General features: G+C 38.6%; 2 protein-coding genes across 2 annotated transcripts in view; one reads left to right on the plus strand and one right to left on the minus strand.

Annotated features, from left to right (window-relative positions):
- LOC140186623 (lectin-like) overlaps positions 1-15,833 on the minus strand; it is a 54,314-nt gene extending 38,481 nt beyond the window's left edge. Inside the window, exons 1-2 of the mRNA XM_072240979.1 lie at positions 12,433-15,833; positions 8,917-8,993 (exon numbers count right to left, since the gene is read on the minus strand). Coding sequence (XP_072097080.1) covers positions 8,917-8,923 — 7 coding nt within the window. The 5' untranslated portion in view covers positions 8,924-8,993; positions 12,433-15,833. The remainder of the gene's footprint in view (positions 1-8,916; positions 8,994-12,432) is intronic.
- The window catches only part of LOC140186622 (snaclec coagulation factor IX/factor X-binding protein subunit B3-like), a 34,937-nt gene continuing 21,984 nt past the window's right edge, over positions 4,793-17,745 (plus strand). The window contains exon 1 of the mRNA XM_072240977.1: positions 4,793-4,862. The gene's annotated coding sequence lies outside the window, so the exon portion shown is untranslated. The remainder of the gene's footprint in view (positions 4,863-17,745) is intronic.

The raw sequence follows: 17,745 nt of genomic DNA on the forward strand, positions 1-17,745 counted from the left end.
AGGTGACTAATCTACACTCAGACCTTTCAGTTTCCCAAGAAATTTCTCCCTAGTCATGGTAACTTCACACACTTCATGACCCCGACACCAGCAATTTCACCACACTGCTGGTGTCTTCCACAGTGAAGACTGGTGCAAAATACTTATTCAGTTCATCAGCCATTTCATTGTCCCCCAATACTATCTCTCCGGTATCATTTTCCAGCAGTCTGACATCCACCCTTGCCTCTCTTTTACACTTTATGTATCTGAAGAAATTTTTGGTATCTTCTTTTATATTATTGGCTAGCTTACCTTTGTATTCCATCCTGACCTTCTTTATGACTTTAGTTGCCTTCTGTTGATATGTAAAAGCTCCCAATTCTCTAACTTTCCAGTAATTTTTGCTCTATTAAACACCCTCTCTTAGGCTTTTATGTTGGCTTTGACTTCTCTTGTTAGGCATGGCTGAGTCATTTTGCCATCAGAATAATTTTTTTCTCTTTGGGATTGATATATCCTGTGCCTTCTGATTTGCTTCCAGAAATTTCAGCCATTGCTGCTCTGCTGTCACTCTGTCAGTGTTCTTTTCCAATCAATTTTGGTCCACTGCTCTCTCATGCCTCTGTGATTCCCTTTACTCCACCGTAATAATGATACTTCTGACTTTAGCTTCTCCTTCTCAAATTTCTGGGTGAATTCGATCATGTTATGATCACTTACACCTAAGGGTTCTTTTACCTTAAGCTCTCTAATCAATTCTGGTTCATTGCACAACACTCAATCCAGAATAGCTGATCCACTAGTGCGCTCAACCATGAGATGCTCTTAAAAGCCATCTTCTGGGCATTCTAGAAATCCCCTCTTTTGGAATCTAGCACCGACCTGACTTTCCCAATTTACCTGCATATTGAAATCCTCCATGACTATTGTACCATTGCCCTTTTGCCATGCACTTTCTATCTCCCATGCAAATTTGTAGATCCTTCCTAATGATTGGGGAACTGTATATAACTCCCATTATAGTCTTTTCACTCTTGCCATTTTTGTTTTATCAACAACAATTCAACACTTTTGTCACTTCTTTCTAATGACTTGATTTCATTTTTTACTAACAGAGCAATGCCACCCCCTCTGCTTTCCTGCCAGTCCTTTTGATACAATATGCATCCTTGGACATTATAATCCCATCTGTAATCTTCTTCCAGCCATGATTCAGCAATGCCTACAGCACCATAGATGCCAATCTGTAACTGTGCTACAAGTTCATTTACCTGACAATGTGACCTGAAATGTGCTGATTTTCAGCAGCTGCACAGTGACATTTCTGGACAGAGGTTGTGTTTGAGCCCTCAGGACTTCAGCTGAAACTGCCCATCCTCAGAACTGCACAGCAGGTGAACACTGAGGCACCATGAGCCCACAGATCCTGTCTGTTATTTGTGGGTCCAGATAGGTGGCAGGTGATGTTTAATCCACTGAGTCTGCCAGTCTTCAAATACCAACAGTTCAGCTGTTCTTATTCTACACAATTAACTGTCAGTCTCTCTATCTGGAAACAGCCACTGTAGGAATATTCTCACCAATTTGCCCCCTTGATCACTCTGCACACGTCCCCAACCCGGTGATTTTAATGACCATCTTCTCCTTCAGTTTCATGCACCAAATCCCATTTATTGTCAGAGAATTTAGGAAGGTAATGGCCAGTAAAATGAAGCTGTGGAGAACTGTGAACAGTTCGATGTTTTTTAAGAGGAAATTGTTTATTCACACTTGGTACTTATAGAAGTAAACTTAAAAAAACTTGTATCTGAATATCATTTGTGTTATGCTGCTTAACCTGAGATTTAATATACATTGACATAAGATGGTGCTGTTGCTAGAAATTTTCTCCCTGTAATGATGGACACATTTGTTATCAATGAGAAGACAACGGTTGCTACTGAACCAGTCACCTCAAGTCCTGGATTAATGGTCCAGGGAACAAAGTCTGAACCCATCACAGCAGCTGAGAAGTAAATAGTCTGGAAAAAGGAGCTGCCATCAGCAATGACGATCATCAAACATCCCAACAGGTTCCATGATATCCTTCAGTAAACAACGTGTACAGAATTCATGCTGAACATCAACCATTGAACTCTGCTTCTTGGAGTACATTTCCTTTTTGACTTCCCCTTACAATCCTTTCCCTATTCAATATTGATGTTATGATCACTGTTATCTAGATGCTCCCCTCAATGATACCCATGTAGGGTAATGTAATTGGTGGAAGTGTACATAATTAACAACCACCATCATTGATTTGGGGTTCACATTAAGCGGCTGGTCTTACGTGATGATGTAATTCCGTGAAGTTTGGTTACTACATTTTGTGTTCAGGTTTTGGAGAACATTAACTGAATTGTTACAGTTTTTCTAAGCATAAAATGCCTGGGTTTTATTTTTGAAAACCCACATCGGTAACTATGATGCTATTGGGCAATTCCTGAGTTATTGAACATGTCGGCCAATGCAGCTGTTTTGAATTTGCTGGAGTTTTGGGAGAAAGACTCCGTCAATTTTTTATACATGCCGAGGCCCCCGCTTGGTGAGAAAACCCCGACAACACCAAATATTTCTGTGTGTTAGTACATTCAGCAACTCCATGGCTGCAAGAGTGGTGAGTCTACTTGAACACCCACCTGAGCATGATAAATACCAATCGCTGAAAACTTACCTTTCACCTTTTTGGACTATCGGAGCCTGAGCGTGTTGAACAGCTGCTCTCCTTGCCCATCCTCTGTTATGCTAAGCTGTTGGAGTGAATGGACCACACGCTTTCTCTCCTGAGAAATCACCATCCTTGCTTTATTTTAAAGAACTCTTCATGTAGCAAGTGCCTAATCAAGTTTGCATAGTCCTTGCTAATGCAACCTTGAAAGGCTCAAGGGAGGCTTGTTAAAATGGTGGACAGTCTGCACTCAGCCCTGCAGAGGTGCATAATTCCTCCTCCTTTCCTTGCCTCAATAAAACCGGTCAGCAAGGCCTCCAAACAGACAATCCCTGACTGTGTTTTTACCACGCTCGCTTTGGTATGAATACTCCGACGTGCTGACTGCCGTGAAGCTTCGGCAGTGCCACCGCATTGGGACATCAGAGATCTGTGAACATGATGGGTTTTAGCTTTCAGTTGTCTGTATTGTTCATTACAGACACCCTTTCAGGGCGACACTTCCCCTGTGACATGGGTGTTCCAGTGAGTGTGCTGCCTGTATCGCCTATTGATGAGAAGCAAATAGCGACAAACCCTCGCTGGAGGCTGCTAACGGCAGCAGGATCCAGACTTACGGGATGCGATGGGTCGGTGGGCGACATTACACATGGGACCATCCTGGCTGAAGTGGCTAGGGCTCTGCTCAGTACAGATTTCCTGTGTGCCCAAGGACTGTTAGTCAATCTTGAGCGCTGCCAGCATGTAGATGGACTTTGGTCAATATCCTCCATCAAGGACTTTGGGTCAATATCCTGTCCCCAATTAAGTTCTCCACAACAACTTTGTCAAGCGCATGCATCACCACTTGTGAGTTTACTGGACTATTGGGTCAATTCCCAAACCTCACCAAGCCCACTGCAGTCACGAAACATGGGGTCGAGTACCACATTTCCACAACTCCTCACCAGGCCAAGTCCACGTGCATAGATTGGACCCAGAAAGGCTGGTAACTGCAGCGACTGAAATTTCCAACAAGGGAAGACTTGGTATTGTACGCCGGTTGAATAGCTCCTGGGTTTCTCGCAGTCACAGGCCTGCGGTTGGCTGACACTAAGTTGTAGAAACTGGGGTTTCTCTCCTGCGCAATGCCTCAACCGGTCTCTCTTGCCCTATAGTGTTTGTAAACTGGAGGCAGACTGTTTTCAACACCTTTCATGGCCCCTTGCATCCAGTCCAGAAGGCCTCACAGAAACAAGTTGCACTGGCGTTAGTGAGGCACAGCATTAGAAAAGATGTGCGTGATTGGACCACAGCCTGTGTGGAATGCCAGCAAGCAAAAATTAACTTTCATGTTCAGACAACATTGGCACCTTTTAAAGGCCCTGAGTGACGGTTTGACCATGTCAATGTGGATCTTATTGGTCCTCTTCCCCAGAACTTGCAGAATATACAACAAAGCAAATCACATACAAAGAGCGTGTTGGGCAGACAAAAATAAATGCACTGCCCAGGGAAGAGAAAAAGTTAAAATGTCAATTTGTAGTTTCAAAAAGAGCGCTAATCTCCATAATGTTGATGAAAAAATTAGATAACTACGAGAATGGCACTGGACCATGAAGCCTTGAAACCACAACAACCAACCAGCCACATTGAGCTTGTCTGTGGAAATAACAGGACCAGCATAATTTACATATTACTATTTAATTATTTATGGTTTTATTACTATTTAATTATTTATGGTGCAACTGTAATGAAAACCAATTTCGCCCAGGATCAATAAAGTATGACTATGACTATGGGGATGTGAAAAGCTGAGGCAAGTATAACTTCATGGTAGATTAATTCACTGTTTGCATGCCACATCTCTTACACTAAAGCCAACTTAAAGAAACGTACAGGATGATGCCACAACTTTCTCCATGCTGAACACCATGAACCATTGCCCAACAAGTGTTGGTGCCATCCTCTGTGCCTCTGGTTGGAAAACACGTTGGATCAAAGAAGGACCGTGCTACTTAGAGGAACTGTTAAAGTGATGAAATCAGTTGTCGGACTACAACAGTTTTTGTAGGCTACATATCTGACAAAGTTTCTGATATGTTAATCGGGCAGTTACTCGCGAAGTGTGGCTTGGTTTTAAGCTTGAAGAGCATTCAAGGAGTTTTTGGAAAGTTGCAAGCATTTGGCTTTTGTGAGTAGAAGGAATCAGAATCTACTTTGTATACATTAAGGTTATTGACTTCAAGTGGGGAGACAAAATACTGCTTGTAAAGGTAGATAAAAAGACCAAAGCCCACCTGGATGAATGGAAGGCCAAAAAGAAAGGAGTTAATGGAGATACAAAAACAAAGAGTTTGTCAGATGATGTTGTGGATGTGGAAGCTGAAAGGAGAGATCAGATCATAAAGGGAGCAATAAAAACTATTAATAAGAGAAAACTCCAGTGAACTGAATGCACCTCCCCAAGATCAAGATAACAAACTGGAAGAAGAAAAAGGAGGGAAGGGATAGAGTGAACAAATGTGATTGAGAAAGAGAGAAGGAATGTGAGAAAGAAAAAGGAAGGGATTGAGGTAGATCCAGAGAGAGAAAAGGACAAGAAAGTTGTCCAGAACTCTCAGAACCACTTCCTGCAACTTCAGAATCAACTCCTAAAACCACCATGGAGGAGGCCCCAAAAACTGAGAGTTTTTTTCAGCTGCAATTCTCACCTGTCAAACAGAGTGATCTCCCTTGTTGGGAAGATGTTATCCCACAAGAGTAAGAAATTCTCCACAGCATTTAAATATTTAAGTTAGAATGAGACAATTTAAAATTTAGTTAGCTGTGGATATCTGTATATAATGGTTGCATTGTGTAATATACTGTGTATATTATATAGTGTACTGTATTATATATCATATAGTATATTGTGTACAATCATTGAGTTGCATTCTATTGAACTAGAATTTATAATTAAGCAGGGAGGAGTGTTGTATATTTGATATTTCAATAATATTTTGTAATCTTGTACATATCAGTTGATTAAGCTTTTTTGTTCCTTAAGAAAGTTAGTTTAGGGATATATGTAAAATATGTTAAATAGAAACGTCATCATGCTACCACCTGATACAGATACACCTCACTTAATGTAAACTCCAGCAACCCTATACTTTCAGATTCCCGTGAATTTCTCTGAATTAGTTTAATGTTTTGAAGCTACAAAACTTAACAGATGACACAATACAATACGACACAATACTATACAATACAATACAGTACAGAAGTTAGTACTGGTTATGTTCATGTTTCATGAGTGGTTATGAACTCCATACTCTCTCTCTCTCCCTTTCTCTCTCTCTTTCTCTCTCCGTCTAGTTTTACGGCAGTTGGCACCCAGCTTCATGGTGCATTATCGCCACCTTCTGCTCCGGAGTGTCCAATAGACTTACATTCTAAATCCCTTCACCCAATCACACACACACACACACACACACACACACACACACACACACACAAACCTACACTTTATCCTCCCATCTTTGGCCATCCTAGTACCCTATTCCTGCTTATCCATCATATCCTATAAAAAACTCCTGTACCCCTTAAGAAAGCTAAAAATATCTGAACCTGTGCTCTCTCACCCATGTCCAGCAACCCTTTTAATGTGAATTCCTACACTCAATTCCTTTAGTTTAATTCTCATCATCTCTCTCTGTATCCCATTCTTCCTGCAACTCAGAACTACATGTTCTACTGACTCCTCTTCCTGACATTCCTCACACAATCCTGTCTGGTGTTTCCCTATCATTTTCAATGTTTTGTTTAATGCACAATGCCCCAGCCTTAACCTAGTCCACACAGTTTCCTCTCTTCTGTATCCACTACCTACCCTAGTACCTGCAACACTCTTTTGTATTTGATATAAATGCCTTCCTTTCCCCTCCCGGTCCCATCTTTCTTGCCACATTTGGTTGATTTTTTCCCAGATTACACACTTAACCTCTGCTTTACTGATACTAATGTGCATTTCTATATTTTCTTTCTTTAACGCCCTCTTTGCCAACTCATCCACCCTCTCATTCCCCTTCACCCCTACATGTGCTGGAACCCATAGAAATTTTACCTGACCTCCCTGATTTGCAATTCTTGCGACTAACTGAAGGACTTCATAAAGTACATCTTGCCAACTGTTTGAGTGAAAAGATCTTAAACTTGCTAGAACTGAGAATGAATCTGAGCATATCAACACTTTGAATTGTCTAGCTTTCTCCAACCACCGCAATGCAACCAACACTGCCAGCATCTCCACTGTATACACCCCTAACTTATTACATGTTCTTCTGCCAATTCCAATTTCTTTTGCTGGTATAGCCACCCCAAACCCTGTCACTCCTGCTTCAGGTTCCTTCGCACCGTCCCTATAAATGTGAGTGTAATCACTATATTTTTCCATCACATGACAGTTAAATGCATTTACCAAATCTGTTTTATATCTTCCTTTCCTTTTTACCTCTAACAAATGCCAGTCTATGTCAGGCCATACAAGCTTCCATGGAGCTACAACTGGATAAACTACTGAAGGACTTATCCTTAGATCAAACACTCCACATTCCTTAGCAACATCATTCCCTACCCGACTAAAGTTAGCCCTCTGAAACCTCCCATTTTCCCAGCACTCCTGCAACACTGCTTTAGCAGGGTGAGAATCATTCTGCCCCTGCAAATTAGCCCAGTAGTTTGCCATCAGTTGCATCCTTCTTAGTTCCAAAGGCATTATTCCCATTTCTACCTGTAGGGCTGATTCTGGTGATGTTTTAAAAGCCTCACTGCACACTCTCAAAGCTTGAGCCTGAATCACATCCAGTTTCCTTATAAGAGACCTAGCCGCTGATCCATATGCTATATTTCCGTAGTCCAACACAGATCTTACTATAGCCACATACACTCTCTTCAACATTGAACAACTTGCTCCCTATTCCCTACCAGTCAAACATCTCATCACATTTATTACTTTTTTACATTTCTCCTCAACTTTCCTGATGTGGTCTGCCCATGTTAATCGTGAATCCAATATAACTCCCAGAAATTTAAATGATCCAATCCTTTCTAATTCAATCCCACACATCTTTAACTTCTGCCCAACCTCAATTCTTTTTCTGGTGAACAATAAAGTTTAGTTTTTTCTACTGAAAATCTACATCCCCAAGCATAACCCCGAACTCCGTACTCTAGTTTCGTGAAGTTTAAGCCAAAGGGGAGAGGTGCAGTTTATTGAGTTGTGCTGGTTTATCAGCAGTTAACCAGCAGGGGGTGTCTGGAGGAGGAAAATAACTGAGAACAGTACAGCTGCTCAGTATAATGCCAGATTAAATAATTGTTTCCTCCAATTCATATCCTTCCATTCCCTGTCTATTCATTTTCCTCAAATAGTTTACTCCAGCTTGTTGACTCTCCTAAATGAACCCATGTTCTTCAACGTGTGAGTGAATTCTACCCCAAAAATCTTCTCCAACAGCACTCAACAAGAATGTTCCCAGAACCTGGTGATTTATACACTTTATTGATCTCCAAGACATGTAAATAATTAGCAATAAATAAACAGGAGCATGAAATAGCAAGATAAAGTGTCCTTAAAGTGAGATCATTGGTTGTGGGAACATCTCAATTGATGAGTGTCATTATCCTCTTTTGTTCAAGAGCCTGATGATTGAGGGCTAGTGACTGTTGTTGAATGTACTGATGCATCTGTACCTTCTATCTGATGGCAGCAGCATGGCCAGGGTGATGAGGATCTTTAATAATGGATTCACCTTAGCCTCAAAATGTCCCAGAATGTCAGAACACCCCATAAACTGTGCCATGTGGGCATTCAGTGCACACATACTTTTGTCACATGAAAGAAATTAGTACAACGTAAGATTTTTGCACATACTGACTACTAAAAATTAGAGGGAACATTTCTCATAGAACTGTCTCCAGTTCTGTATTGTTCCAAGAGTAGAAGCAACAGAGAAAGAGAGACAGAGATAAATCATGAAATCTTGACTGAGACAAGAGAGTGGGAGAGAGCAAGAAAGAGAGATAGAAATAAATCATGACTGAGAGACGAGAGAGTGGGAGAGAGCAAGACTGAGAGAGAGAAAGACAGGGAAACAGGCATAAAGGGATGAAGGGATATTCAGAAAGAGAGGGAGAGAGATTAATACATGGAGAAAATGAAAAGGTGAAAAGAGTGAGTCCTGCCCTTCACTGTGTTTACCTGCCTTTCATTGTCGTGGTGCTGCCTCACCAGCAGGGGGAGCCAGGCTGCCTGCAGGTGAACGGCATCTTGCTCTTCCTCCTGCTCAGTTTAAATAAAAGGTGATTACTGAGGGAGAAAGTGGACAAGCTAAAGAGAGAGAGAGGGGGGTGGCAAGGTAGAGACTCATGGAATGGAGAAAAGAACCATATACATTTCATTTTTAAATCTTTTTATTAATTATTATTGAAAATCAACAACAAAAATATATTAAAATAATCAAGTCAACATATCAATATGTATAATATGAGTTCAACTATCAACCAAGCTAAACAGTATATCAATAATAATAATAAAAAAAACAGTTAAAGCTACTTTTTTTTGGAAAAAAGAAGGAAAAAAAAACCCCTACTAACTAAAACAAAAAAAAATCCTACTAACAAAAAAGTGAGGGAAAAAACCATTTGGAGCACAAACCCAGAGCTATACACCATACAAGCTTCCATAAAAAAAAGACATCAATCCGCCAACCAAATCCATTTACCCAAGAATCAGAAGGGAACTATCTTTAATTAACTTAAATCAAATGATAGTAGTGGGTAAAAAAGCCCCACCTTTTCTCAAAGTCAAATCGAGGATCAAAAGTTCAACTTCTGATTTTTTCCAAACTAAGACATAGCATCACCTGAGAGAACCATTGTATCCAAGTGGGAGCAGAAGCATCTTTCCATTTTGATAAAATAGCCCTTCTAGCCAGTAATGTGACAAATGTAATTACGTGTTGGTCTGATATAGAAATACCATAAATATATTGAGGAATTATACCAAACAAAACTGTCAATTTATTAGGTTGTAAATTATTTTTTAAAGCTTTAGAAATTGTAGAAAAAATAGATTTCCAAAACTGTTTCAATATAGAACACGACCAAGACATATGTGTCAATGTAGCTATCTCAGTTTTACATCTGTCACACTGACTATTAACATTAGGAAATATTTTAGACAGTCTCTCCTTTGTCAAATAATAACGATGTACAATTTTAAATTGAATTAGAGAGTGACCGGCGCAAATCGAAGAAGAGTTAACCAACTTCAAAATTCGCAACCAATCCTCTGTTATCAAGGCCATTGTTAAACTCTCTTTCCCAATCTTGCTTAATCTTAATTAAAGGATAATTATCCTGTTGTAATAGTAAATTATAATTTTTCCCAATGAAACCTTCACTAAAGTGTTGATTTTTAAAATAATGTCTAACAGGTCAGAATCTTGTATATATGGAAAATTACTTAAATATTGTTGTAAAAATGTCTGCCCTGAAGATATTGCAAAAAGTGTGAGTATGAGAGAGAATATTTAATTACTAATTTCTCAAAGGACATCAGTCGGCCTTCTTGAAACAGATCCATAAAGGAATAAATTCCTTTATTCCTCCAAAGAGAAAAGGTAGGATCGCTAAGTGAAGATTTAAATAAATAGTTTTGATAAATTAAACTATAAGGGTTAAATTTTTTAAGATTAAGAAACTTATGAAACTGGTAGCACATTCGTAATGACTGTTTAATCATATGATTTATATTTAAAATGGAAATTTTGGCCAGTTGTACAGGTAAAGAAGCTCCTAATAACGAATTTAAGTAAAATAGTTTCACAGTTTTCAATTCCAGATCAACCCATGGTGGTCGTTCATTTTTATCGGTCCAATATAACCAAGAACATGCATAACGTAAATTAACCGCCCAATAATACGTTCTTAAATTAGGCAAAGCAAGACCTCCATCCTTTTTTAATTTTTGTTAATGGCATTTTCCAATGCTTGGTCTTTTATTATTCCAAACAAAAGATAAAATAATAGAGTCAACCTGATCAAAAAACTTCTTAGATAAAAAAAAGGAATACTTTGAAATACATATAAAAATTTTGGTAAGATCATCATTTTAACTGCTTGAATTCAACCGACTAATAAAAGTGTAAGTGGATTCCATCTAGAAAATAATTGCTTCATAAAATCCACTAAGGGAACTAAATTAGCTCTATGAAGATCTCCATAATTTTTAGTGATGATAATACCTAAATATTTAGAAGAATCCGTAACTTTAAAAGGAATGTCATCATATATAGAAGCATAATCATTTAAAGAAAATAATTCACTTTTATGCGGGTTTAGTTTATATCCTGAAAACTTTCCAAATTCATTTAATAATTTCAATAAACTAGGAATCGATTCTTCAGGATTTGAAACATAAATCATCAGCATAAAGGGAAATCTTATGAATAGTCCCATTTATGGAAATTCTTTGAATATCTTTAGCTTCATGAAGTGCAATAGCCAAAGATTCCAGCACCAAATTAAATAACAAAGGATTTAACGGACATCCTTGTCTCGTACCCCGCGGAAGTCGAAAAAAGGGGGATCTGTGGGTATCAGTAATAACAGTGGCAATAGGGCTTTTATATATCATTCCAATCCACTTATTAAAATTAGTACCAAAGCTAAATTTCTCTAAAACGTTAAATAAATATTTCCATTCAACTCTATCAAATGCCTTTTCAGCTTCAAGGGAAACAACACATTGGGGAGTTTTCGAGAGGGATGAGTATATAACAGTTAACAGTCTCCAAGTGTTAGAAAAGGAATAACGGCCTTTTATAAAACCTGTTTAGTCCTGAGAAATAATTTTACCTAGTATATTCTCCAACTGATTAGCTATTATTTTTGAAAGAATTTTAGCATCCACATTTAATAATGAGATAGATCTATATGAAGCACAATCTATAGGGTCTTTATCTTTCTTAAGAATTAAAGAGATAGAAGCTTCATAAAATGTGGAAGGTAACTCTCCTAACAAAAAGAATCTTAAAGCTTTCCAACATATAAGGAGTAAGCAAATCTTCAATTTTTTTTGTAAAATCCTACAGAAAAACCATCCAGTCCAGGAGCTTCACCAGATTGCATTGAAAGAATAGCTTTCTGAATTTCTCTATCAGTAAAAAGAGTATCAAGAATTTGTTGACCTTCAACAGATATTCTAGGAAAATCAATCTTTTGTAAAAAGGCATACATTTTAGAAGAATCAGCTGGAAACTGAGATTTATAGAGTTCACTGTAATAATCTTGAAAAGCTTGATTACTATCTTCTTAATTACAAGCTAAACTACCATTTCTCTTACGGATTTTTAAAATTTGTCCTTTAGCTCTAACTACCTTTAGTTGGGAAGCTAATAGCTTATTACTTTTATCTCCAAACACATAAAATTGACTTTTTAATTTAAGCAAATTTCTTTCAATAGGGTAAGTTAATAGTAAATTATATTGTGATTGAAGTTCAACCCTTTGTTTAAATAAATCAATATTAGGAGAAACTGCATAAGTGTTATCCAAGTCTTTAATTTGTTTTGAAATCCTATCTAACTCTATTTTCATCTGTTTCTTAAGCTTAGCCAAATAGGAGATTATCTGACCTGGCAAATATGCTTTAAATGTATCCCATATAATCAATTTTGACACATCTCCCGTATCATTAAAAATAAAAAATCTTTTACCTGAATCTCTATAAATTTGACGAAGCCCGAACTTTGTAATAATTTTTCTGGAAAATGCCAAGGCAAGTTTACATTACTAACATCATTCAATTCAAAAGTTAAGCTTAAGGGTGCATAATCCGAGACAGCAATAGCATCATATTATCTAAGAGGATGCAGGGTGACTTGGATAGGTTAGGTGAGTGGGCAAATTCATGGCAGATGCAATTTAATGTGGATAAATGTGAAGTTATCCACTTTGGTGGCAAAAATAGGAAAACAGATTATTATCTGAATGGTGGCCGATTAGGAAAAGGGGAGGTGCAATGAGACCTGGGTGTCATTATACACCAGTCATTGAAAGTGGGCATGCAGGTACAGCAGGCGGTGAAAAAGGCGAATGGTATGCTGGCATTTATAGCGAGAGGATTCGAGTACAGGAGCAGGGAGGTACTACTGCAGTTGTACAAGGCCTTAGTGAGACCACACCTGGGGTATTGTGTGCAGTTTTGGTCCCCTAATCTGAGGAAAGACATCCTTGCCATAGAGGGAGTACAAAGAAGGTTCACCAGATTGATTCCTGGGATGGCAGGACTTTCATATGATGAAAGACTGGATGAACTGGGCTTGTACTCGTTGAAATTTAGAAGATTGAGGGGGGATCTGATTGAAACGTATAAGATCCTAAAGGGATTGGACAGGCTAGATGCAGGAAGATTATTCCCGATGTTGGGGAAGTCCAGAACGAGGGGTCACAGTTTGAGGATAGAGGGGAAGCCTTTTAGGACCAAGATTAGGAAAAACTACTTCACACAGAGAGTGGTGAATCTGTGGAATTCTCTGCCACAGGAAACAGTTGAGGCCAATTCATTGGCTATATTTAAGAGGGAGTTAGATATGGCCCTTGTGGCTATGGGGGTCAGGGGGTATGGAGGGAAGGCTGGGGCGGGGTTCTGAGTTGGATGATCAGCCATGATCATAATAAATGGCGGTGCAGGCTCGAAGGGCCGAATGGCCTACTCCTGCACCTATTTTCTATGTTTCTATGTTTCTATATTCACATTTCTGAACTTTGGACAAAAATTGGAAATCAGCTATAAAATAACCAATTCTCCAATATTTTTTATGGACATGTGAATAAAAAGAATAATCTCTATCATTAGGATGCAGATTTCTCCAAATTTCTACCAAACCATAATCAATTAAATAGGAATTAATAATTAATGCTGAACAACTCGGAATCTGCTAATTGGTTGAACTCTTATCAATCAAAGGATTTAAACAACAGTTGAAATTACCTCCCATCAGCAGCATATATGCATTTAAGTCTGGTAATAAACCAAATTCATTTTTAAAAAAAGGATCATCTACATTAGCTCTATGTAGATTAACCAGAACAATTGTTCCCTTAATAATTAAAAATCTACCATTGATATCTGAGATGATGTCTTCTTGGATAAATAAAATATTAGATTTAATAAAAATAGATACTCCCTTTGTTTCATTTTGACAAGTAGCATGATATTGAAGGCTCTTCCACGTTTTAAAAAATCTATTTTGATCGCTCATTCTGTTATGCGTTTCTTGAACAAAAATTATATCGGGCTGGAATCGATTAATAATTTTAAAACTCTTCTTTCACTTAATAGGGTGATTCCAGCCACGTACGTTCCAACTAATAACATTTATCTGTTTAACTACCATAGAATATTGTTATAAACACGAAAATACACGCATACCATCGCGAGCTAATCAAAGATGGCGGTGATGTGTATAACCATATAGAAAACACGCTTGCTCCGGAACACCACAATGGGAATAAAACTGGAAAAAAAATTCCCGCAATAAACCTCAAAATACAAAAATACCCCAAATTCTCCCACCATCCCAAAAGGTAGAAATCCGGCAAAAGGAGAGAAAAGGCCGGAATGCATCCCCAGAGAGAAAAGAAAAAAAGCAGAACTCCGCGTGCGGCTCAATTTAAATACTGATCTAAAAGTTTTTCTCCCAATTCCCCCCTCCCCTTTACAAAGAAAACACATGACCCTAAGATAAGAAAGCCCAGCAGAGAAGAAAAAAAAAGATGTTTATACTTAATCATTGAAAGTAAACTAGGGAATGCAAAAACGGTCTCCAGAGACGTCAAAGCAATACTATCGAACCTAAACAATATAATCTCTAACAAGAGAAAAATGGTGCAATTATTCCTTTAGCTTACTACCCAATTTTAACAAAAAAACTAAAGCTAATTATCTATTCTAAACACTCCTCACTGTATAAGAAAAAGTTTATATAAACTATAAAAACTATCACTTAATTAATGAAAGAAAAGGTAGAAGGAAGCAGATAATCAAACCAGTTAACTATTTGTCCACTGTGTTAATCCACTCCGTATACCAAACAGACTTCAAAAAAGTCATTCATTAGTCAAACCAAGAAGTTCACCTCTTCTTTAAATAGTTCATCGATTGAAGGATATCTTCAGCATATCAGAAATCTTCAAAGCCTGTTTTCTTTCAGAAAATTATTCAGCAACCCTAATTTCCTTCATACGTCAGCCGACTCCACGATAGAATTAGCATAGTCCAATGCCGCTTGGGGATCCAAAAAACACGAGAAGTAGAATATAGGAAATAATTTTAATCGAGCAGGGTAACGGAAAATGGAAAAAGTCCCTTTGCATGAGCAATTTTCATAGCTGGAACAAATTTGATCCGCTGTTCCATAACTTCCTGTGGATAGTCTTTGTAAAACGGATCCCGGAACCGTTAAATTTAAAAACTTTCTGTTTCCTTGCACATTTTGATCTTTAACTTTAAAGCGAAGAAAATTGACCAAAATTGGCCGAGCTTTACCTGAAATCTGAGAATTCGAAGTGGAAATTCTATGAGCTCTTGCAATATCGGGAGGCTGAGGTAGAATATCCGGAAACAGAGATTGAAACAAGTTGGCAAAATAGTCTAATAAATTCCCACTTTCAGAACCTTCCTTCAGTCCAACAATTCGAATGTTATTCTGACGAGACTTCGCCTCTAAATCAACAATTTTGCGTTGAGCCTGTTCCAAGCAGGCTGAAATATCCACAATGTGATGTTTCAATTCTTTAAACTCAGTATTCAAGGAAATAATATTTTCCTCAATAGTCTGCAAACTCTGTCGGAACGACGTCAACTCAGAAGTGTTATTGCCTATTTTGTTGTTGAGAGCCTTCAACGCACGTTCCAAATGCTCAGCCCAGACAGGCATATCTTCTAATTTTGCTTTCAAAGATTTTCCCTTTCCATTGCTGGATTCAAAAAGCTGCTTTCCACTTCTTAGAGGATATGACATAATGGCAACTATTTCTCTCTAAGATCCAAGAAATATAAGTTAAAAATTCAAAGTTTAAAGTGGGGAAAAGGAGGAATTAAAGACAGCCACAAAATTTATGTATTACTCCATCGAGCCGCAGGTGGAAGTCCCATATACAATAGCAATTGCTTTAGCTCCACCAACAGATTTCAAGGTAAATGTGCAAGTAGTGTGATTGAGCAGCAGCTGGGACCCACTGAGAGCAAAGTGAAGACAGAGGTGGGTTTGAACATTCCTGCACTGTCTTCACAGAAAGAGAAAGAAAATGATACTCAATCAGAAGAGGCAGCATGGGAAGTAGAACAAGGCAAATGAATTCCTGGAGTTTGACTTGGTGAGGAAGTGTAGCTTTCCAAGACCAGTGTTATTCCTGAGGTGGAGACAGAACTGAGGGCACAGGCATTGAATACTGTAGTGCAAAAATGAAGGAACATAACTTTACTCAGAGGAAGAGGCTCCAGAGTAGATTGTACACTCATTAACGTAGTCACTCTGCAGAAGATGAAAGGTTAGTTGCTTGCAGAGGTGGTACAGAAGTTAGAAGAGTACGTGAACTCACAGACATTAGAAATTTCACCCATACAACCAGAGAGTGGCAAAATCAGTGAGTGAGGACATGGCTGTGATGACAAAATTATCAAAGTTCTGCAACTGTGGAGAGTCATAGCTGGGAAGCTTACAACCAGCTGAAACAATCTGAAATCACAGCAACTCCTGCAATACAGGATCCCTTTGGCTCTGGACTGAGTTGTCACCATTGCTTTTAGTGCTCTGGTTTCTGTCCTTTGACTTGAACACATAACCTCATGTCTCAGAGACGAGAATGGAGATCAGCAAAGAAGGTTGTCACAAGTTACAGGAGGATCCTGATTAGCTCAGGAATTGGGACGACCATCATCAAATGGCTTTCAATTCATCTCAGTGCAAAGTGTTGTACCGTGGATTCTGGTTAATTGGTTCACATCAGGACCAGTACATTTTGGCTCAATTAAGCAGCTGCCCAATTAACCAAAGTTTCATGGAAGTCATTAAAAATGTATAAAAAAGAAAAAGTACTGTTTAACTGAGTAACAAGTGACATTGGCAGTGGCAAGAATTTAACACCAATCTTAGATATGCCACTGTATAACATTACACTATAGCTACTCGTCTATGCAACTTCTCCTTGTGACTCAAGCCCCGACTCCAGGCAACATCCTGGTAAATCTTTTATACACTCATTCAAGTTTAATAACATCTTTCCTGCAACAGGGTTACCAAAACTGAACACAATACACCAAGGACAGCCCCACCAATCTCTTACACTGTATAACCCAATCTGGTCCCAACATCTCAATATACCTATGAAGAAGGCAAGACAGTGACTACACTTCATTAGGAGTTTGAAGAGACTTGGTATGTCAACAAAAACACTCAAAAACTTCTATAGATGTACTGTGGAGAGCATTCTGACAGGCTGCTTCACTGTCTGGTATGGGGGGGGGGTGGGTGTTGCTACTGCTCAGGACCGACAGAAGCTGCAGAGGTTCGTCAATGTAGTCAGCTCCATCTTGGGCACGAGCGTACCAAGTCCCCAGGACATCTTCAGCAAGCGGCATCGCATAAAGGCAGTGTCCATTAGAAAAGACCCCCAGCACTCAGGGCATGCCCGTTTCTCACTGTTACCATCAGGCAGGAGGTACCGAAGCCTAAAGGCACACACTCAGTGATTGTGAAACAGCTTTTTCCTCTCTGCCATCAGACTTCTAAAGGGACATTGAATCCGTGAACATGACCACATTTTTAAAATATATATTATTTCTGCTTTTGCATGATTTTTAATCTATTCAACATATGTATACTGTAATTGATTTACTTATTGTTTTTATTGTTGTTATTTTTCCTTTTCTTCTATATTATGTATGGCATTGAACTACTGCTGCCAAGTTAACAGATTTCAGGATGCATGCCGGTGATAACAAGCCTGATTGTGATCCTGATTCT

The sequence above is a fragment of the Mobula birostris genome, chromosome 23 (assembly GCF_030028105.1).
Source record: "Mobula birostris isolate sMobBir1 chromosome 23, sMobBir1.hap1, whole genome shotgun sequence".
Taxonomy (NCBI): Eukaryota; Metazoa; Chordata; class Chondrichthyes; order Myliobatiformes; family Myliobatidae; genus Mobula; species Mobula birostris.